Source organism: Bolinopsis microptera, chromosome 5 (assembly GCF_026151205.1).
Source record: "Bolinopsis microptera isolate Bmic1 chromosome 5, MBARI_Bmic_1.0, whole genome shotgun sequence".
Classification (NCBI taxonomy): Eukaryota; Metazoa; Ctenophora; class Tentaculata; order Lobata; family Bolinopsidae; genus Bolinopsis; species Bolinopsis microptera.
This window is the reverse complement of record NC_087076.1, coordinates 9,312,078-9,335,358: the sequence shown is the minus strand read 5'-3', so window position 1 is coordinate 9,335,358 and position 23,281 is coordinate 9,312,078. Positions and strand designations below refer to the sequence as shown.

The window sequence follows — 23,281 nt, the reverse complement described above, 5'->3', positions numbered from 1 at the left end:
CAAAAGTGTGAACTCAGTGTCAGACTGCAATTTGGAAGCACTGAAATTCTGCCTACGGAGTGTAAAGGAGACAGCTGGAAGAGTTTGGGTGTCAAATTTGATGAAACTCTAAATATGGAAAGACAGATCAATAATGTCAAAAGGAAATGCAGCTGGACAATGATGAATCTAAGAACCATTGGTCGTTACCTTGATGAAGGCATTAAATTGATGCTGGTGAAACAACTGGTCATATCTAAATTAGACTACTGTAATTCTCTTTACATGAATCTACCCAAGACCAGATTGAACAAACTTAGATCAACCCTTAATGGGGTAGTTCGTTTCATCTATAACATTTAATACCTTGATGAAGGCATTAAATTGATGCTGGTGAAACAACTGGTCATATCTAAATTAGACTACTGTAATTCTCTTTACATGAATCTACCCAAGACCAGATTGAACAAACTTAGATCAACCCTTAATGGGGTAGTTCGTTTCATCTATAACATAGAAGAGAGGACCACGGACTTGGTTCCCTTCTATAAGAAGGCCCACATACTCCCTATAGACCAACGAATCTTCTTTAAAGTTTGTCTTTTAACCCACAAATCAGTTCACGGTACTGCACCTGATTACCTCAAAGCACTACTGGATGTGGATGTAGTAGATAAAGAACTCTCAAACACCATGACCATGACCAGGTCGAAGAGACCTGATGACCATCTCATGCTCAAGGTACCAAAGAATAAAAGATCCAAAGTTGATGACAGACGTTTCTCAAGCCATGCACCGATTGCATGGAACTCTCTTCCCCTGATGTTGAGATGTATCACTGATACCAACTGTTTCAAGCGAATGTTAAAGAATCATTTATATAATCAGTTCTGATGTTTTTCTTTCCATTGTCTTCACTTTGCAAGACACATTGGCTTTTATTTTTTTACCGCACTCCATTTTATGCCTTGATCTCTTACTTACTTGGATCTGATTCTGTCTTGATTGATTATGTCACTGTACTAACCTTTTTATACCTACATGTACTGTATGGTTTCTGCCTCTATTTAGTTTAGTGTGGTTTACAATAAAAGATGTTTTAATTTTGTCTTTGCCTTATGCTGAGTTATACTTTAGTTCACTAATTTTTACACTTTTGCTCACATCACTCACAGTCAGCCGCTCTGACATGGTTAACCACCTTCCTTGTGTTGTTGGTTAATCATATGAGCGGGATATAAAAACCTCATTTCATTTCATTTTCATTTCATTTCATACGCCTCAATTTTTGTTAAAATCAGTATGTAGCTATATTTATAACTCATTTTACTTTAATTTGTGCAATTAACTAAAAGTATGTTTTTTGAGTTTTCAAAGTTTCTTCAAAAGTTATATTACTGTTACAGTCTCCGCAGAAGGTATGTACTGTCCAAATGGCACGGCCTTATTTCAGCAATTTGCCCTTTCTGATATTCATAATAATGGCAATGCCCGCTCACCATTTCTGTCCAATCATAATTTTGAATCTCAAATCTGTACATTACTCTTACACTTCACTATAAGTATATCAATATGAGAGAAGTGTACGAACACATCCTATGTGATGACACAGTTCGCACTATGGTAATGATACAGCTGTATTATATATAACACGTGGGCACCATTACAAAATTATAGTGCATAGTGGTGATTTACAGGACTAATCACAATTCTCGAGCACTGGCCGTTATTTCTGTTAATTATAATTAAATGTTAGTGTGGTTTAACTTTAGTTTGTACAGTTTCAGCTCGGATTTTATAGTTGAAATTGCAGTTTGACCGAGCTATCATGCATTTTACAAGCATTCAAAGTACGGCTGATCGCCATCATGCACGGATCCCACTCATTATCATAGAAAATAGTGGCGGATATGTTAATATTCTGCAGGCCTAAGTTCAGCAGGCCTAAGGCTAGAATGATCGAACACGAGTCAAGTGCCACACTTTTCATTCGAAATAGTTACTGGTACAAGTACACTGTACTGTAGGAGTAATTGATCGTGCGTGGTGTAACCACCTCGAAATTCTTTGTTCTTGAATTGCAGTTGGAATTTTGAAACTCTTACACTTCCAGAAGGCCAACACAGAAATAGACTACTTGAATGATAAATTCAGGATTCTGCATCATGAAGAAAAAAGGCACGGCATGAATCGCATAAGAGGTCAATTATATCAGATATTTAAAACAGATCAAAAACTATATTTTAAACTTTAATTGAGCTTAAATGCATTAAAAAGTGCGTTTTATTCATTTTATAGTTTTATTACAGAACCAACGTTTATTAAATTATATCATAAGACTTGAAATGGCCGAAACAATTTCGGTTCGTCAAAGAACAAAGGCAGTTAATGTAACTTAGCTACGTAATCACGCAACATGGAATAATATTGTTTACTATATTAAGTTTAATAATTATACGAATAAGTGCAGCGAAATATTTATTACTTGTTAACGTTAATGTTATTGTGGACTCATCAGATGTTTTGTAGGGCATTTATAGCGGCACTGTGCTGTTTAATTTTGTTCAGAACTTCGTAATGGTAGTTTGTTTAAATTATTATCTAATTTTAATTGAGCTTAAATGCAACAAAAAGTGCATTTGTCCATAAGAGCTACATAAAAAAGGTTTATACTAGGCTATCCACTCCGATAATCGTAACCGATAATTATCTCCGATAATTCGTTTAAAAAAGTTATCTGTTTATCTAGATAAAACATATTTTTATCGGTATAAAAATTTACTAGATATTACCGAAAATACTGCCACAATACCGTAAAATTGTAAAGAAATATTAGTGTTTTTGCCTTTCCAAGTAATCCAAGAAACAGTCCCAAACGTTTTCTAGTATGATATAAGAGGTGGTTTACTTAGATGTGAGGTTTATTTACATTTGTATACCTATGGAACTGTAGAACTGTATGAACTGTTGAAATCCAGAGAAGGTTATTGACATTGTTCTCTTGAGGGTATTGGCGTTTTACCTTATAATTATTCTGGAAACGGGAACGAGCATGTTACTGTTAACAAGAGTCAAAATTACCGGCAGGGCACTCAATTGAATTCTGTAAGTGTTCTGGGCGTGAAACATTGTCTTCAGGAGAAGGAATCTGTTGCTCCAAGTTATCAACAGGATAAGAAAACGGTTCACTGAATCACTTTAATGCTTGACTGTTTCGAGGAGAATTGGTATTTGGTGCACTACTGTTCTCAGGAGAAGGAAACCCTTGGTCTACTGGTTTGAAGAGAACTAGTAGTAGTACACTACTGTTCTCAGGAGAAGAAAACCGGTGGTCTACTGTTTTGAAGAGAACTAGTGCGTTACTGTTCTCAGGAAAAGAAAACCGGTGGGGTCTACTGTTTTGAGGAGAACTAGTGCGTTACTGTTCTCAGGAAAAGAAAACCGGTGGGGTCTACTGTTTTGAAGAGAACTAGTATACTACTGTTCTCAGGAGAAGAAAACCGGTGGTCTACTGTTTGAAGAGAACTGGTACACTACTGTTCTTAGGAGAAGAAAACCGTTGGTCTACTGTTTTGAAGAAAACTGGTACACTTCTGCTCCCCGGAGAAGAAAACTGATGCTCTAATATTTTCAAAAGAAAGGAAGTGGTACTTTAGCAAGATTACTGGTAAACAGTAATAAAAGTCGACAATTAGTTTTTGCGAAATTCGGAAAACATTTTGGCATTGGCCTTCAGCAGAAAAATTATCGGTTTTATCGGTTTTATTTAGATAAAACCTAAATATTTATCTGTTTATCTAGATAAAAGATTTCATACCGATAATGGATAGCCTAGTTTATACTGTATGAAACTTTGAAGAGTGGGTGAAATCCAATCGCGCCCTTCTTTGCTGATCTTTCAGTCCACCGAATTTGATATATTAAAGTCTAACCGTTTTAACAGTTATAGTATACATTTTTTCTTTAAACGCTCTGAAAAATTACATAAGCCTCATGTGGAGCGAGGAGTAAAAATATGATGCAACAGCTCAATGTAACTAGCTTAACTTCATTTGAGCCTGAGGAGGTGATGAGATTACTATTAGCTGCAAAAATAGATGATAACTGAAATTTTCCCGTTTTTTCTACAGATACACTGTTAAAACAAAGATTTGAGAAAAGGAATTCAACTATGATCACTGTAACTTGTAAGTGATAGCTGAAAGGAAACATTGGCACCAAGCACTCTCACTGCTGGATGACACGATTCATCACCAAAACGATGAATCTTATCATATAGGGGACCATAATCGTACAAGATTGCAGATGCCCAGGCAAATCACATTATTTAGAGTCCAGGTTGTGCCTCTGAGGTTGTTCCTCTGAGGTTGTGCCTCTGAGCCTGCTACTACTGTAGGAAGTACAAACTTAGGCTGAATAAAAACGCTTAGATACTTTTGATGTAACTTTAAGGTCTATACATACGAGAGTTAGGGTTAATTTTAAGTAAATTTGTTGATAAATATTCGTGTTTAATGTATGTGCACGATCAAATTTCATTAAACGATAAAGTGAGTTTGTTGATGTTATTTAGTGATTATGAGCGAATATATTGTACAGTGTGCGATATCAGATATATGCACTCATAATCACTAATAATAATCACTCACAATCATAAAATATGGGCGGGGCCTGTGCCAGTGTTTCCTGTTCGAGTTGAACTTGAAGCTCTAAAATTAGTTTGATAGTTAATGGACCTTGGGAACAACAGATCACAGATAAGCCGGAGGTAGCAATAACTTAACAATATTTTGTTATTATGAACCTCCCTATTGTATTTGTACAGTGTACACCTACTCCTAGTTGTAATACCTTATCATTTTACCCTTTTAACAGTCATATTGTATTACTAGAGGCAGAGCTTTTTTTATTGAAATCTTTCAAATCAGTCAATTACATACAAGTTTACACAATGAATTAGTTAAATATAATATTGTCCTCTAAGCATGGATTGTCAAAGTTGAAGTTGTCTCGGACAAAATGTATGTAACCAAAGGACCTGAGGGTCACCAAAACACAGATATTGAGTGCAAATGCAGCTCCTGCACAAGCATGGGCCCTTAGTGTGAGTGTTGATTTTAACCGTATTCTTGACATTAGCTACCAGTACATCATTTTTACCTTAAGGTCGATACTTGATTCCTAAACAGTAATAGATATTTGCTATATCATTCGTAGGACTTGCTTTATTCATGCGCCAAAAATGTCAGCCACGAAATATGAATGTTCCGTACTGTAAGTGTATTTTTAGGAAATCTCAAATCTCAAGTATACTCATTAGTTCAACTCCATGCGATAGAATGCCAGAATTGCTTCATACAATATATTTATAGAGTATATAAAGAGTATATAACATATAATATGTATCATATATAAAGCGTCATCGAGTATATTTTACTTAGCTGCATGTCATGTTTACGAAATAATGAAAAGCAGGGAAATCATAACTCCAATTGTAACTCCTCCATTTTGACACGTTACTTTTCAATTTCCTCTCTCACTATAAGCATTTTGTCGCTCGATCGAACTTATTTATACATTTTAGAATGATGCGAATCCTTTGTAACGTCAAGCTGTCTATATATACATCTGTATTATCAACTTTGTTGCACGAAAACCATGCACTTCGGATTTTCTACCTTGTATCGTATTTTATTTTTAATACGCCATCTCCCATTTTTAGTTCGATTTCAAGAAGCTTTGTTTTTACATTTATATGAATATCGAAATTCATACTATAAATAAAACAACTTCATTGAATAGAATAAGATAGCACCTTTAGTTAGTATAGCTAAATAGCGTATTCATTTTAGATTGAAAGGTTGGTTCAAAAGTCGGTTGAAAGAACTATTGCACAATACTGCATTCCGTCAATACAAGCTGTGGATTCTCTTTGCTAACGTTTGTAAACTAAACAAGTATACAAATATGCTTGTTAAGTGATTATAATAGTGAATAGAGATAGATAAAATCCGCAAATTGTATTTTATTGACCAAATATCGCATCATTCAACCGTCCTTTCTATCATCATTTCGATCGACCAATGAATATACATTACACGCGACTAAACTTGTATTGCTTAATTTTCCACATATTTTTATCCACATATTTTAAGTTCTGGCGATTTGCCAATCGTGATCAGCACAGCTAAATTATAATCGGCAGTACATTATTTTGGAGTGATTATAATTCCATTAACACCTAACAAGTATTTTAGCTAATTAAGCTGACTAGGAAGTAAAAATCCGTTGCTATGTCCTGTTACCAAAACAATTACCGAGGGAGAAATCAGAAGTAAGAAAAATCTGGATACCAAATAAAAATGGAGGAGAACGAGGAGATGCAGATAACAAGTTTCTCCGGCGAGCCTATAGGACTAGACCTAAGTGAGTTAATAAATGTGGAACAATCTTGTAAATACTCCGAATACACGACAATCTCCGAGGGTGAGAAAGAAAGTCCCCACACTGAAAGGCTATTGTACACAATAATGGAGGAAACCGAGCTGAGAAGACCAGCAAGTTTGACGAATTTAAAACAGTGGGATAGTCTGGAATCCTGCGGATCAGAGAGTAAACTTGGGGCCTCCAGCATATTTCAAGAAATTATGTCACCAACAACCTGTGTAGAGTACGACGAGAGCGTCCTATGTCAACGAAGGTTATTTGATGTCACGGCGACAGATAGCGAAACATTTGATATTGACATCACGGATATCTCACCGGAGGGGGAACTCCGAATGATCCCAAACATAACGGACGACGAGAAATATGTCGGAGGTATTTACAGCACATTTTGTTCGAGACAAAGGACCAAACACGTGGCAGTTCAATGTGATATCCTTAAAAACACGGAGTGTCAGAAGTGCACTCTTCTCGTGGATGAAATTTCTAGAATTTCGATACTCTTACAGAAGGCCAACGCAGAAATAGACTACTTGAATGATGAATTCAGAATTCTGAATGAAGAAAAAAGGCACGACAATCTTTGTGGTCAATATCAGACATTGGAAACAAATCCAACTCCGAAACGTGACAGTCAAAAGGTAGAACAACGAACTATTTATTGCTTCGCTAGATGGATATTTCTGGGAGTATGGGGACTCCCACGAACGGTTTTAAAACGATTTTTTCTGTGGGATAATTGAATAAAGAACTTGAAGTTAGACCACAATATTACATGTATAAAACCAGTACAGACGATAAACACGTGCGTGTTATGTGTATAAAATTTAACCCAGTTTCGGATGGGAAATATGGCAGTCGCCTACAAAGCGAGAAACTCTGCAGCGTTTAGCCGTTTACTCTTTTAAACCTCTGTTGAATGTTCGAGATAGATATATAGTTCTTTATCCTTGTCGTTGCTTATGTAACTAGTAGTTGGGTAGTTCAATCAGTATCATGATGGTGGAATCGGATCACAATAATTGGATGAAGTCCGTTTACGGACACGTTCATTTGAGGATATTAGTAAATATTAGTAACCCTATCAAAAGGCAGTGTGGTCAACTTTGTCACACTATGAAACGAACGTGTCCTTACTCCTTAGGGGCCATCTACTTAATAGGACGTCCGGCACACCCCTGCAGATTTCTTCGATTTCAGGTGCCGTCGGCACCATACAAATTAAAAGCAAACATAAATTTTTTTCCCCTAAAATCGAACGCTTTCTGCGCAAAAAATTGACCTCTAACAGAAAAAATTAAACATGGCTTCAAATCCAAATTTGAACCAGAGATTTTTCACTTCCTCTCGATAAACTTAATTTTCAACCCAAAATAAAGTCTCAAAGGGGTAAATTACTCAGGTCAGGATTGTAGGCAATGATTATGCCAAACCATACATTTTTGTAAATTCATTAAACTTTCAATTTAGCCTAAAACACCCTATTTCGCAAAATTTTTCCGGGGGGCTGCGCCCCCCTAGCCCCCGCCAATGTGGTCCGCCCATTACCTGGACCCCGCTGGGGGCCGCGCCCCCAGACCCCTACCACAGCTTGCAGCTTCGCTCCCCGACAGCCCCCCCCCCCCCCCCAAAGAAAAATCCTGGCTACATGCCTGAGCAAAATATAGGTTAAGGGCTTTTCAGATGATTTGGCTCCTCAACAGATACCGACGTACATAACGGTCAATATGTAGTTTAGGTTTACCTGGCCCGTAGGTTACGAATGTGCCCGAGGAGGAAAAAAACAAACTTAAGAAAATTTCTCGGGAACTTAAAAGTTCACCTCAAAACGAAATCTGCACCTATGGTCCGGCATATAGCAGAGTTAGCATCCTTTAACTACGCCACACTATTCATAAGGAATATGATACTGGAATTGAACAGTAAACAAATTGCTTTATAATCGCTCAACATAAAGTGAGTGGCAGTTACCAATAAATAAATTGTATTGCTGAAGTAAGGAAATCAATTGAAATTAACATACAAGCTACAAAAATAGGCAGACCAGCTGCTTCAACACTTTTTATAGATCTAAACATTGGAAATTAATCAGAAATTAACTTAAGAATAATAAACAGCACCCAAATGGATTTTAGAATATTCGAGAATTGATTGATAATATTGTTTTTGAGTCTCTTAAATGCACAATTAAAGTCTGTTCTTTGTACAATATCTCTTTCAGGCTAACTTGGATCTCACTACCTTTTATCGCATATCGTCGATATTGAACATACCCTGCAGAGATGAAAGAGGGTCAGAGGGTTTCGAAATAGCCGGCCCTAATGTAATTTTCACAAAATAACCGAATATTAAGACATGTGTGGATTGTTTCATATTCATCCTGGGCTCGTTTCAAGGTTAAAACCTTGGCTAGCCATGTGTAAATCGCTGCACAGCGGGACCCTTTGTTACGCCACTGGAGTACAGTCTAGAGATGGCTGAATATTGCAGAAATATTTAACATTTCTCACCTTGGCTCGTTTCAATATTGAGTCTTTAGCGGGATCATAAGGGTGCTCTTTGGATGGTATTTCCAGGAGTGCCGGAATTGCAGCTGTGTGTGCCTCCATGATGTGTCTCACATCGTTCGCAATCTGAGGAATAAATAAATTATTATCTATTGAGAATCTGAGCAAAATTAATATTGAGCTTGGCTGGCAAAACAATGTATTGAAACCAAAACCTCAGCAAACTTTGACTGGAGCAGTCAATAAGGTGATTCGTAGATGGTGCAATTATCTTGCACCATGATTCCTACTTCTAACCTTAAAGACAATGGCGTTACAAACTGCTCCACAGACCCCACTATATGTTAAATTCTCCCAGAGGACGGCAAAAAAAGTGTAGGGGCGGCAAAAAAGAAGCCTAACATTTTTTTAAGTGTGACTGTCATGCCTTGAAAGCCTTCATTTCAGATATGGGTGCACAGCAACAATTCCGCAGGTTTAATACTCCAGTAGCAAGCACGGGTTGAGTGTGCACTTCGCTGCATAGAGTTTTTTGCTACTGAATCGGGTTAAATAGGTCATTGGTAACTCAAATCACCGAGGGGCACATTTTGTATCGCTAGTCCCAGTCGTACAGGGCGAAATTTCTAAATTGCCCTCAGTCGCAAATTTGGGATTTTTGTATCTCGGCTTCTAAAAGACTTAGAGACTTGAATATTGGCTTAAAATAACCGCAATAGCCTTATTTATATATAAGTTATGAAGCAATATAAGGTCTCAAGTGCCTAGTTTTAAAGATATTCACTAAAAACTGTTTTTTGGCTCATCGCAGCCTGAATAACCGGATTATTTTTGTATCTCGAGCTATAAATGTCGTAGAAACTTCTCCGATACTGAAAAATATTCGCAATGAGCACATTTATATAAGACTTATGAATCATTATATGCTCTAAAATGCTTATTTGTAGAGATATTAGCAAAAATCGGTAATTTTGGCTACACCAATACAAATTTGGTAATTCGTTTTGTCTTTTTGTTGCAAATTTTCACGTTGCAATTTTCAAGATGCGGTTTGTGGCTATCGATAGGGCTTTATATGCTATTGTATGGTTTTGATACAATCCTTCAGCACCTGACATAGGCAATAGGGGTCACAAACCCTGAAATGTCAGGAACTGGGTGCAGTGGCCGAGATAAATATTTGATAATTACTTGAACTCTTGACTCACATACATCTTTTTAACGGTTAGTTGGACATCTTAAACCAGTATTGAACGTTGAGTAAAACTTCTGATCCATTTGTAGCTCAGGTGATGTGCCCCAGAACCTCACGCCTGAGTGACAGTGGGCCTTATCGATCATAAGCCGCAAATCACAATGACTTTGGGCCTCAGAGACAAGGGCATTCGTACTCTTGGCTTAAATTGGCTCTTCGTTAGTATCATCAATCAGGTTTATAACTTCTATATTATCTGCCTGTCCAGTGTCCACCTGTTTCTTTGAGATTCATTATTACTTCAAGTTCAGTCATTTCGCTTCTGTTCAACTGTACAGGTGTAATGAGGGACTTCAGTCCAGCAATATCTCTAGATTTAGCAATATCTGGTTTCGCTACTTTTAAGGTAAAGGTGTTCAGCAAGCAAGTTTGTTAGTTTTCAGTCCTAATGCCCCAAAATATTGGCCTCCAGAGCACTGGTTATGCTGGAGTACAGAACTGGTAATGCACATGGTAATGCTGATTTTTGCTTAACATAGCTCTTTTTTAAGTTCCTTTTTCAGCAGTCTTCCCTATCATACTGGCCTTTATCTCTAAATTTAATCTTGAACCTGGGCTCTACAGGTTATCGAATGTCCATCTCAGCATTTACAACTTACATTGAGTCATAAATTAGAATTATGTGGGGCACAGAGTCACTGAGGGACAGGTATCGTTGGGCCCGAAGTTCTGGGACCCAAAGTTGCAGGTGCCAGAGGTCCTGGGGCTGACAATAATTGGGGCACGAGGTTGGTGGACATTCGATAACCCGTAGAGCCCAGGTTCAAGATTATATTTAGAGATAAAGGAGGTGAATCTGTTTTTATGCCAGTATGATAGGGAAGACTGCTGAAAAAGGAACTTAAAAAAGAGCTATGTTAAGCAAGAAATCAGCATTACTATGTGCAATGTGCATTACCAGTACTCCAGCATTACCAGTGATCTGGGGGCCAATATTTTGGGACAGTAGGACTGAAAACTTACAAACTTGCTTGCTGAACACAATTAGTAGCGAAACCAGATATTGCTAAATCTAGAGATATTGCTGGACTGTAGTCCCTTATTAAGCCTACAGTTAAACAGAAGCGAAATGACTGAACTTGAAGTAATAATGAATCTCAAAGAAACAGGTGGACACTGGACAGGCAGATGATATCTATATCATCTGATATAGATATAGATATATCTATATCTAACTTCTATAGAAGTTATAAACCTGATTGATGATACTAACGAAGAGCCAATTTAAGCCAAGAGTACGAATGCCCTTGTCTCTGAGGCCCAAAGTCATTGTGATTTGCGGCTCATGATCGATAAGGCCCACTGTCACTCAGGCGTGAGGTTCTGGGGCACATCACCTGAGCTACAAATGGATCAGAAGTTTTACTCAACGTTCAATACTGGTTAAAGATGTCTAACTAACCGTTAAAAAGATGTATGTGAGTCAAGAGTTCAAGTAATTATCAAATATTTATCTCGGCCACTGCACCCAGTTCCTGACATTTCAGGGTTTGTGACCCCTATTGCCTATGTCAGGTGCTGAAGGATTGTATCAAAACCATACAATAGCATATAAAGCCCTATCGATAGCCACAAACCGCATCTTGAAAATTGTAACGTGAAAATTTGCTACAAAAAGACTAAACGAATTACCAAATTTGTATTGGTGTAGCCAAAATTACCGATTTTTGCTAATATCTCTACAAATAAGCATTTTAGAGCATATAATGATTCATAAGTCTTATATAAATGTGCTCATTGAGAATAATTTTCAGTATCGGAGAAGTTTCTACGACATTTATAGCTCGAGATACAAAAATAATTCGGTTATTCAGGCTGCGATGAGCCAAAAAACAGTTTTTCGTGAATATCTTTAAAACTAGGCACTTGAGACCTTACATTGCTTCATAACTTGTATATAAATAAGGCTATTGCGGTTATTTTAAGCCAATATTCAAGTCTCTAAGTCTTTTAGAAGCCGAGATACAAAAATCCCAAATTTGCGACTGAGGGCAATTTAGAAATTTCGCCCTGTAGGACTGGGACTAGCGATACAAAATGTGCCCCTCGGTGATTTGAGTTACCAATGACCTATTTAACCCGATTCAGTAGCAAAAAACTCTATGCAGCGAAGTGCACACTCAACCCTTGCCTGCTACTGGAGTATAAAGAAAAAATGGTCGTGCTAACAGTGCTGTCGATTACAGATTACCTGGGGACACGAAGCTTAAGTATAATTGATAAAAGGAATGAAGATATGACAGCTACTGCAGGCTGTGTTTTCTAGCTGATCTAATTCAAATTATATTATTTATTTAATTTAAATTACGTACGTACGTACGTCGCGTCGCGTACGCGCTGCGCGACCGGATATAAAAAAACTTTGATCATAGAAAATGTTCAGAAACTAGCAATACAAGAAGCACTTCCATCGTTGCTGCAGTACTCTGCGACCAATTATTGATGTGACTAAAATATGAACAGAACAGGCCTACGAGACAGGAAGCGAGACAACTCCTTATATTCCTTCTAAGAGGAATCATGTAATGAATAATAATAGTAATCGAGTGGATATTAATCATAATACCAAACCGATCCTTTCAGAAAATTACATTTACACTCATGTTGGAACGATGATGAATCACTCTACGTTAGTGATCACATGACTGCCTTAACACGAAAATATATGTGGCTCTGACGGAGAAGGCAAAACCCTAAAACTTTACTCTGACCCCGACACTAAACCTAACTACCTAACACAATCTCTAACCCAAACATTTGCCAAAACCATTACGCGCACGAGAAATGTGACCTACTTCCTTGGCCTTGTCTCTACCGCGCCCCCACCCCCCTCCCCCTCCCCCTTCTTCCCCCCTCTCACACACTCTTTCTCTCTTGGAGCAGGATCATCAGCCACAAACCTAAAACCGTTTCGAAGCTTTCAATCGCGATACGGCCTCCTTGTCAGGCACCAGCAGTCCAACAAATGGATCACCATCTGATCCGAGATCCACTTGAAGATATATGTTAGCACTTGCTCACTTGCAATTTGCGACAAGATATCGCCAAAATGGCTCCTCTAGAATGCTCTGTAAAATCACCCTATACCTTACTCCAACTACCACTCCAACAAGTAGCTTAGTAGCTACATCTAAGATAGTGCGCTGCTTCCTTCCCACTCTCCCTCACCTGGTTCTTCAGCTCCCTTCCTCTAAAGTCAGTCCTCTTAGCAGCCCACTCGAAACTATCAGCAATGATCTTCCTTGCTCCTTGTTGCTCCAATATCAACAGCCAACTTTGAAACTGAAGCAGGACCATCCTTTTGCCCGAATCTTTGCCTGTAGACTGTTGTAGAGGTCTAGTTTGTACTCATGAGATCCGTTTTTCAGAGGGTACTTTTAACTCCCACCACAACACTTTCTTAGCAGACCTTGAGAAAATAACCAGGTCTGGTCTAAGTTGTGTTTCCATCATTTCAATCGGAAACTTAAAAGCTTTCTTCGCAGATCAAATAAAATCACCCAATCTCGAACTCCACTCAGATTACCAAACCCACGACTCTCCTTCTCACTACCTCATCAAGTTACTCATTTATAAATATAATATAATGGGAAACAATAAATTTAGAAATTTTCGGGCTAACGGACAACTGAACCCAAGTTGTCGTATTTCCGATTTCAGTGCAGTTGTGATATGTCCTGGGTTCAGTTGTCGTTTTGGGATTTAAGCTGATTGGCCACCCAATTAAGCTGATTGGGTGCCTGTTAACTGCATGGGAACTAGGTTCAATTGGGTTCAGTTGTCGGTCACCCAATTTTCGCAGAGACCTATCAACGAGGTATGTATTGTCTTGTTGTCTAAATTTGTCTTGCTGGGAGGTTCCACGGAGTTGCTAATTCTACCTTTTACGGTGTGCACACTTACTTAATCAGCTGATCAGCATTTAATATTAGTGTGGATGTTGTTAATAATGATTTTTCCTTTCTATTCGCTTGTTTGCTTTAGTAAATTTCCCGATCACCTAATTGCTCACAGTACAATAAATCAAACGTCACTGATCGAGGGTCGTGAGTCACCACAATTTATGGTTGGAACTCACACTAAGATGACATAATATAATTTGCTGGAGCTGAATGAGCTTATACTCAAGTTCACAACACCTAACAACGCTCCAGAATTTTGTTATTCTAGCGAAAATTCCAGTTCTTCTGCAGAAATTATCGGATAATTATTTGAAAAGAGCAGGAAGTTATAAACTTATATTCTTATCGAGGGCACCCTCTATTGGAAGTAGGCCCTGCACTGATAAGCTTTTGCCGGTTTACCCCGTCACTCCCCGGCCCTGCGGGTGTAACCCAAAAAAACCCAAAAAAACCCAATCCCAGTATTACCTTTTTCAGGGTAGGAGTTGGGTTTTTTTGGGTTTTTTACAAATTTTTTATTTGAAGGAAATGAAATCATATAGGCACCTAGCAAAACAATTATCAGTACAACATCACTGTTGTGGTTCATAACTACAACATCACAATAGATATAATCGCTTAAATATCACCCAAAAGCAGTATTTTATTCACTGATGTGCTCAGAAGAAGTTGGCCATCCAGATATGATATCAGCCATATGTAATGCTCACTTCGATGGCCATGGCAAATTGAGTTAGTAGGGACGCAACTCACTAATGACCCCAACCCTGACCGCAACCGGTACGAGAGGAATAAAGCCTTTCTTCTCACCTTCACGATCTCTGTTTCCGTTTTCCTGATCATCCGCTTAACGAGAAACCATGCTCTATCTCCAACTGAAAGAATCTTGCAGTTACCATCAGCTGCATGATCACATGTGATATTAAGTGATATCTTCGCTTGTTTATGGCCCTGGAGTCGCTAAAATCTTGACTGGGATGGCATTCGATCTCGCCCTCCATTGAGGCAAACCTCAACAGCCGTATCATGATGCAGAGCATCACCATACACAGTTACTATTTTCGCCCATTCCTCTGATGAGTCAATATCCTCCACTTCCTCTTCGTCATCATCTGTTTCAGCTTCGTCACTCTCTGCTCCGTCAGAAGATGGTTTGAAAGCCTCTCCTTCAAAGTTACAGTGTTCTTGAATGAGTTCTCTACCCCTTGAGACTCCCTTCTTCATAGCTTGGAACAATCTTGGGATTGAAGTATCTTTACCTCAAAATAGTTTCTCTGCTTTCGGATGCGGTATAACAAGCTTGTTGCGAGAGTGGGCAACTGTTACAGGGATCAAACTTTTGCCGAGTGCATCAAGCTCGAGGAAACGGTTTGATTTGCCCATGCCAACCAACATATCCTTAGAACACAGATTAGTTCTAATGCCTGCATGGAGGCCTATGCGCAGGAAAGCATAAAGTTTGCTCACAGGCATCGGATGTAAACAGCCAGGGCATAAAGTGTTGATAACTGTTGTCAGCTGTTACACTGAGAATGTACAGCATCAGACCCTCGACTGTAATAATCGCATCATCAAAATTTTTACAGACGTAGGCAGGTGGTCTTTCAATGGTTGTGTGAAGCTTAGGTGGCCCAAGGCGTCACCGCTGGATAGAAGCTGGGTGGAAGCCCTGGTCTGATGTCAGGCTCCCGAACTTTGAAAAGGGGTATCCTGCTGGTGCCCTCTTCCAGACACTCATCGGACAGCATGATGAAAGCCACTACCTCCGCGTGGTGAAGACTGGATACTGGACAGGGGGTCCAGGCTAAAGGAAGGACGGTCGACGGGAGACATTGAGCCCTGGAAGTTCAATAATTTGATCTATTGACTCCTTAACTCTTGGTCTAAAAGAGGCTTTGAGACTCGTAAATCTTTACTGTGGATTGCACAGTAGCTAAAGAGGTGTTGGCTGTTACCCTGTTCAACCTAGTCTACTATGACCCAGCTAGACTGGACCACACTCTGGAAGTCAGGATACGGCTCCCTATGCCCGGGGTACCGGGTAACGAGGTAGTCAGGGGAAGGGTTAGTCCCCGCTAAAGTGTAGCTCTGTTCTCACTCTAACCTCCTTATGCTTTGGGATAAAATCGGAAAGTCCCACACTGGAGCAGGTGACGATTGGGTAAGGATTACAACTGATGCTGTTGGGTAGAAAAAGGAAGTGTCACATTTGTCTTGTTTAGCATATGTTCGTGCAATTACATGCTCAAGATACCCAAGATATTATGGTGAGAGTTAAATATGGCTATTGTTCAAGCGGATGCCCTTAGCCTTTTAGTGGCGCAAGAGTTAAGAACACAATCCACTGCCAATGTGCAGGGGACTGCACAGGATTGTGAGCCAACTGAAAAGTCAAGATGAAGTTTATCAACAGCTGAAGGGTTAAAGCCCCTTATTTTTCTAGTGGAAGTGGTTGCCGGGGTAATTACGCTGCTATTACAGAAGCTGATGACTCGGTCTCCACAACACGACAACCTATTTCTACAGAAAGTCAAACAAGAAAACATCAAAAAAATATGAACATCAATTGCATTGTATCATGTAAAAGGGCTGCTCAGGTTGGCACGTTTAACATAGGAACAGCCAGAGAACGCATCGAACTTGAAGAACTATTTTCTCGACGCAAGCTGCACATCCTTGCCCTGCAAGAATCGAACATCGGGTAGTGCACTAGTGCATGCTGATTGCTGAGAATACCAGAATAGAAAATATGAACAAAGGGATTCAACCAGTGATCTCATCTGCGTGGAGAAACGCAGCTGGCGCTTCTAATGGGAGAGTAGGAATCATCTTGACGAGGAAAGCATATGAGGCTATAAGTCTTATAAAGTTATAAAATCTTACAGCGCAAGGATCCTCACCATGTCTTTTAATGGAAAGCCCAGGCTCACTGTCATCACATGCTACAGTCCTACAGAAGCCTCATCTGATGAGGAGGCAGGAAATCTCTTTTGTCTAAAACCAAGGATCTTACAGTTAATTTAGTAGGAGAGGAGCCACACACAATAATTTCTAAGGACGGACATGCCTTAAAAGAAGTTGAGGATTTTAGTACAACGGAGCACGACTTTAGGTTACGCAAGGCCAAGGCATGGGCTGCCTACCACAAAATGTAGGCTATATGGAGGTCCAATTTGTGCCGAGATTTAAAGATCCGTCTGTCCAAGCTACGGTTGAATCAATCTTCCTGTATGGAACGAAAACGTGGACAATAACAGAATCTTTGAAGAAAAGAATAGACGGATGTTACAGTAGAATGCTTCGGATGGCCCTAAACGTTGACTGGAGGGGACATCGCACCAACAAGGAGGTCTTTGGATCACTCCCAAGAGTTATTTCGAAGATACAGGCCAGAAGAATGAGGTTGGCTGGGCACATCCAGCGACATGATGACCTGGCAGCACACCAACTTCTCCTTTGGAAACCTAGGGAGGGATAGACCACCGCTCACCTTCGTCGATAACCTAATAAGTGACACTGGACTCAAGAACACTGGGGAGATTCAGGAGCTTATGGCGGACAGAAAGCTTTGGAGACACATCATCGAGAGTCGGACTCTGAAGCCGCCTTAAGTCAAGTAATTTAAGTCATGTGCTTTGACTTGCCTTGACCTTCGTCATAGCCTCCTTCCATGACAGGAGAACACATTTGCCGCATTTGGCACATTTCCACTTTGTGCATTCATATGGATTATATCTCGATGAACGAGACATCCTGTTTGCTATCGTGATAACATACTATCAATATAAACACACTTATATACTATGTCAACTATCTATTAAGTTAAGACATGAGAACAACACGTAGGTAAGACTCAGTGGGAAATAATTCACATTCAATACAATTAATGAAATGGCTAGAATTTTGTTTAAATTTTGTTTAAAAAACCCAAAAAAAACCCAAAAAAACCCAATCCCAGTATTACCTTTTCTTGGGTAGGAGTTGGGTTTTTTTGGGTTACACCCCCCCCCCCCCCCCCCCCCCCTGCGGTTAGTTTAAACGCATCTAGAAGTGTCCAATATGTTCTTATCAAAACGCATGGCCAAAATCAGTTTTTGGTAAATAACTGGGATAACTAAAAAATTAGGCATTCTTTAGTATGTTATCATTATGTTGGTTCATAAGTTGTAAGTAAATGTGACCATTGTGGTTAACTTGAGCCTTGTTTTGAGGGCCCAAAGCAATTAGGACTGACCAATATGAACCAATTTTTGGTGGGTAAAATTGAATTAATAGTTCGATGAATGAGCAACGATCTATCGAGGATATCATGTTTCATTTTCTATTATCACAAATCACTCAATCTTAAATTTTGTGCGAGAACATTTTTTATTGTTGCTGTGCCAGTACTACTATTTTCTATTGTTGCTGTGCCAGTACTGCTATTTTCTATTGTTGCTGTGCCAGTACTGCTATTTTCTATTGTTGCTGTGCCAGTACTGCTATTCGGATGGTTTTGCACCACTTGCGTGGTTATAACCTAAAATATTTCCAACAACAACATGTCTATTAAAATGTATGTACGTTCTTCATTGAAGTAGTCAGTAAAACAAGGACATGATACTATGTGTGGGGACTACGGACCCCATCATAACCCATTTCAAATTTGCCGCCTGGTTACATAGCACTCAAATTATTTGTTATATAGTAGTTTTGAAAGTATTAAAACAATGAAGATGCCACGGAGCTGCGCTAACAGTTTACAAATTACACGATAGTATTGCTGCTGCACTAGATATCAGTATGATCATCAAATACCATGATGTATCTTTGTATAAGTTTGCTAAGGTTATGCAACAAACCATGCACCATTTGTGCAAGTTACCAAAGTTTTGAGTGCCACAGATAATTCACAAATAACGGAGGAGAAATTTAAATAATATAATTCTCAAACTTACGTGCTGGTTAATAAGAACAATTCCGATGTCTTTTCTAGCGAGCAGTCTCTTCAAATGGGACTCTATGTCTCCAATAGTAGTATCTAGAAAATATTGATTTGTCAGATAAATGTCTAACATGATAATTCGGAATTTAAATAGTTAGTATAGACCTTAGATGCATTTGGTATGCACACATAATATATAACCGAACACGAAAACCAATAACCGAAGTGCAATGCCAGACGGGATATTAATGAAAAGTCAGTATTCAGTATTGGTATCGTATAGTAGCATCTATTTCGTTGTATTTATCAATTAATATCAAATGTAGATGCCCGGTAAAGCTAAGTCACAAAAAAATTGTTCAAGCTAATTCTAGGTTTCTAAGTATTCGTAATACTATACGAAGTATTTGTAATACTAAGAATTTTCTTCGGTACAAATATTTCCTTATCGTTATAAGTTGATTTGGCAGCCCTCCACGAAACACACCAGTCATTGCAAATAATTTGTATCACGAATTTCAAGTCATTTCTTTGGACGGAAGTGCGATCAAAATATCCCACAAGTCGTGAGTTAGACCTTCGACTTAGAAGATAAAGAGACAGGTAAAGTAATCTGATACAACCCACGAGGGATATTGCTGATAAGGGAGGGGATAAGGATTATCATATTCACATGATGATATCCAACATTAGTTTTGTTTCAGCTGGATGGGTTTGTTTGGGTTTAAGGATAGCTTTACTGCTTTACGTTTGTACAACTATCTGGTTAAGTCGTGTAGTGTTATTGAGTCTCATAGTCTCATTTGATGATTCTTTCAAGAAAATTTCTGATTTTTTTCTGAATAGACTCAGTGATGATAATGTTCTAATGAAGTTGAATAGATAAATCACGTATTCTACGTCATATAGATTAATCAAACATAAATCAACATTCTACGTACAGATTGTACGTCATAGATTGTACGCATAGATTGTACGTCATAGATTGTACGTCATAGATTGTACAATAAGCAGGAACTTACACTACGGAGTATTATTTACCCAGCCCAGGGGACCTGCCCGGATGTTGTATTAATAACACTGTGGGTTAGTAGCTACAGTATTTCCAGCAGCACTAACATATTTTAGTAGTTGCTATCTGATTCTTTGTGTTTGAGTTTTACTTACCGTTAGGTTAGGCACAGTAACATCTAAATATTTGACCAGCAATGATAACCCGATTGGCAAAGTCCCCTGACTATTCCTACTACTACTGGAGTTGGTTAAAAGCATTTAAAACAACCCAAAAACGTCCAAATGTTTAGCAATGCCCTGGGTTGGGGGGGAATGTCCCCGGCACGCCGCCCCCCAACAATAGTTTCCAACTCTACGGCCCCAAGCAAAACCCGGGACGTATTTGACAATACAAAACGTGAAACCCCCAAATTACCCCAACTAGAGGACTCTGATGACGGGTAAATACCCCCCCCAACTGGAACACAACATGGTGTTTTTAGGCCCCGGGAAAACGCCCACGGACAACCTCAAAAACCAAACTAAAACCCCCAAACCCCCGCATAGGAAAAAAAGGTTTCAAACCCAGGGTTTGTAGGAAAGTGGCACCCCTGGGAACACTGCTCCTGGGGCCACACCCCCTTAAAAGGGGGTTTGTTTTTTTTTTAACGGGTTTTTTAAAATGGGGGGCAACAGATTTTTTAAACAAAAGAAGGGGTTTTCCTTTAACGGAGAGGGGTTTGATTTCAGACCCCAACACCGTGAAAGTGATGGGAGTGTAGATGATGGGGTGTTGGGGAACCTAACCCTACATACTCCTCAAACCCCCTACACTCAGCAAGCTAAAAGGGGTTAACCCTGATCATGAAAGAGTAAACCTCGGGCCCTTTAACCCCCCAAAGAAAAAACCCTCTTTTTCCCTGCGATTCCCCCCCCACAGTAAAACACAAAATGAAGGTGTAGGGGAAGGAAAAAACCAAAGGAAAGGACGCCCGGGCAAAGGGTGTCTGCCCTGGATGACCGTAAAGGGCATTTTTTTTGAACTCTGAAGGATACGGGGCGTGGGAAAACACTGTGTTTATCTTTTTGGGGATAAGGGTGGAATGTTTGGGTAGATTCCCCCCATTGGTCAACAATTACCCGCCTTTGGGGTAAACCCCACATACTGGGGGGGGAAAGGATCAGGTCAGTTTCCCTTTTTAAAAAACCCCCCTTTTCAAAAAAGGGGGAAATTTTTAAACAGCAAATTTAATGCACTTTACAGACGGGCAACCTACTACCCACTCAAAAGGGGGGCGTGTGGTTTTGGAGCCCAACTGTACGGAAACCCACATTTGAGGGTATAGACGGGGGTAAACCCAGTGGGGGGCAATAGGGGGGGGAAGAAAAGACTGAGAGGATTATTCCTGGCCAACAAGATCAACTGACAATAACACAAACGGGATGGGTAAAGGGAAACCCCCTTTGGGTTAAAAAGGAAAACCAAACTCCCCTGGCCCCCTGGTCCCCCCCAAACCTAACATAAACCAAACAGTAAAAAGAACACATGGCAAACCCTGGGGGGGGCCCCCCGGGGATTTGGAGAAATGGCAGGGAGATGAGTGGGGGGTCAAAATTTTAAAGGCCCTCATCATAAAGACAGAAAAATTTGTACGATGTGGACCCTGTTTCCGAATCGAGAGAAATGAAGGGGCCAAAGGAAATCCAGGGTTTTAAAATTTTTTTGGAAAAAGACTACAGATACACAAAGGATAAGGCGGGGAACCAGGGAACAAAACTCCAGACCCAAAAGGGGAAACCCCAAAAAATTTTTTTGGGGTTGGTTTTGGAACCCTGGTTAAAAAAACTTGCGGGAGCGGAAACTGTTTAAATTAAAAGAAAAACCCGATTGAGAAAACTTGTTTTTTTGGGGAAAAAACAAATTTTTTTAGAGAACCCAAAAAACCCTAAACTTTTTTAAAGATGCAAAAGAGTTCATTAATTTTAAAATACCGAACTTTTTTTTAATTTTTGCTAAAACATTAACTTAGTAAAAAATATTCCCAAAAATTGTGTTTTTCTTGTTCGAAAAGAAAAATTAAAAAAAAAAATTTCCCCAAACCCTTTCAATTTTGGTTGTCATAACATTAGGGAATTTAAATTAAAACTGCATAGAAATAAATAAAAATTTGAATATGTATATTTATAAATGCATAAAATTTAAAAACAACTTAATGAAGATTTTAAATGTATAAAAACTACTCCCTCATCGTTTTATTTTAACTTTTTAAAATGCTTTAAACATCTCCTAAATTAAATAATTGTATTTTTCTTTTTTAGGGATTTCATTATAATTATTCAAAAAAAAGATTTTCCCAAAAAATTGTGCCTGTTTTGGGTTTTCCCGGTTTTAAAAAAAGACCTTTAATCACTTTGGCTTCATTTCCCTTCTTTTGCTTTTTTGAAAAGTTTTTGAGTTGTGAATGCCAGTAAACTGGGGAACAAAAAAAGGATGTAGCTTGAGGGGGTATCACATTGGTAACCCGGGTTAACCCAGATTGGTAACCCCTGGAAACCCTGGTAACAAAATTGGAAACCCTCAAGAAAACCCCTGGTTTTAAGGGGTAAAGGGAAGAACACAGTACAATTTTAACATGTCAGATACAAGGTCCCAAACCCTCGGAGCAACGCAGAGGAACAGTTTAAAAGGAGAGCCGCGGGAGGGGGAAAGGATGGGAGCTAAACATGGCAAAAGGAAAAAAAGGTCGAAAACAAAAAAGGGCCCTTACCTTCTCATTTGCCTCCTCAGGGATATACCCAGAAATTTAATAGATTCTGAAAACCCTCGTTACCACGGTTTAAACTCTCAAAGCCCTCAATTTTGTAAAACAATTTTCGTTTCACGCTTTTTTAAGACTTATCTTTTTAAAAATATATTTATTTTTGCACCTATAAAATTTAAACATTCAACTTTTCCGGGGTTTGGGGGTTTCCCGCACAGTAAAAATTTTCGGGCAAACTTTTTCCTGATAAAAAATTTCCCGATTACGCCGAGCAAACCCCCCCTTTTTTGCAATTATCTTTCCCTTTAACTGAACGAGGGGAATCTGTCAAAAAGAATTAAGGCAACTTTTTCCCAACTCCATTTTTCCCATCTACCGGGCAAGTAACTCCTGGTTCAAAAAAAATAAAAGGTAAAATTGTAAAAGGGTAAAGGCATTACACTTTTTATACATTTACGGCCCATGTACACTTTTTATAAATTCCCTTTACAGGGGTTTAAACTTCAAAAAATTAA

At 39.0% G+C, this 23,281-nt stretch overlaps 2 protein-coding genes across 3 annotated transcripts in view; both read right to left on the bottom strand.

The window, feature by feature from the left end:
* The window catches only part of LOC134815205 (uncharacterized), a 95,069-nt gene that overhangs the window by 29,643 nt on the left and 42,145 nt on the right, over window positions 1-23,281 (bottom strand). The window contains exon 1 of one of the 2 annotated variants that reach the window (XM_063823717.1): window positions 18,756-18,771. The exons of the other annotated variant lie outside the window; for it this stretch is intronic. The gene's annotated coding sequence lies outside the window, so the exon portion shown is untranslated. Of the gene's footprint in view, window positions 1-18,755; window positions 18,772-23,281 lie in introns of those variants that run through there. 2 annotated transcript variants of the gene reach the window in all.
* On the bottom strand, window positions 8,406-19,678 carry LOC134815424 (V-type proton ATPase subunit F-like). The gene is made up of 4 exons (XM_063823959.1): window positions 19,639-19,678; window positions 19,025-19,107; window positions 8,934-9,056; window positions 8,406-8,697 (listed from the first exon to the last, which is right to left on the bottom strand). Exons 1-4 carry the CDS (start codon window positions 19,676-19,678, stop codon window positions 8,668-8,670), a joined length of 276 nt encoding a protein of 91 aa, XP_063680029.1. The 3' UTR covers window positions 8,406-8,667.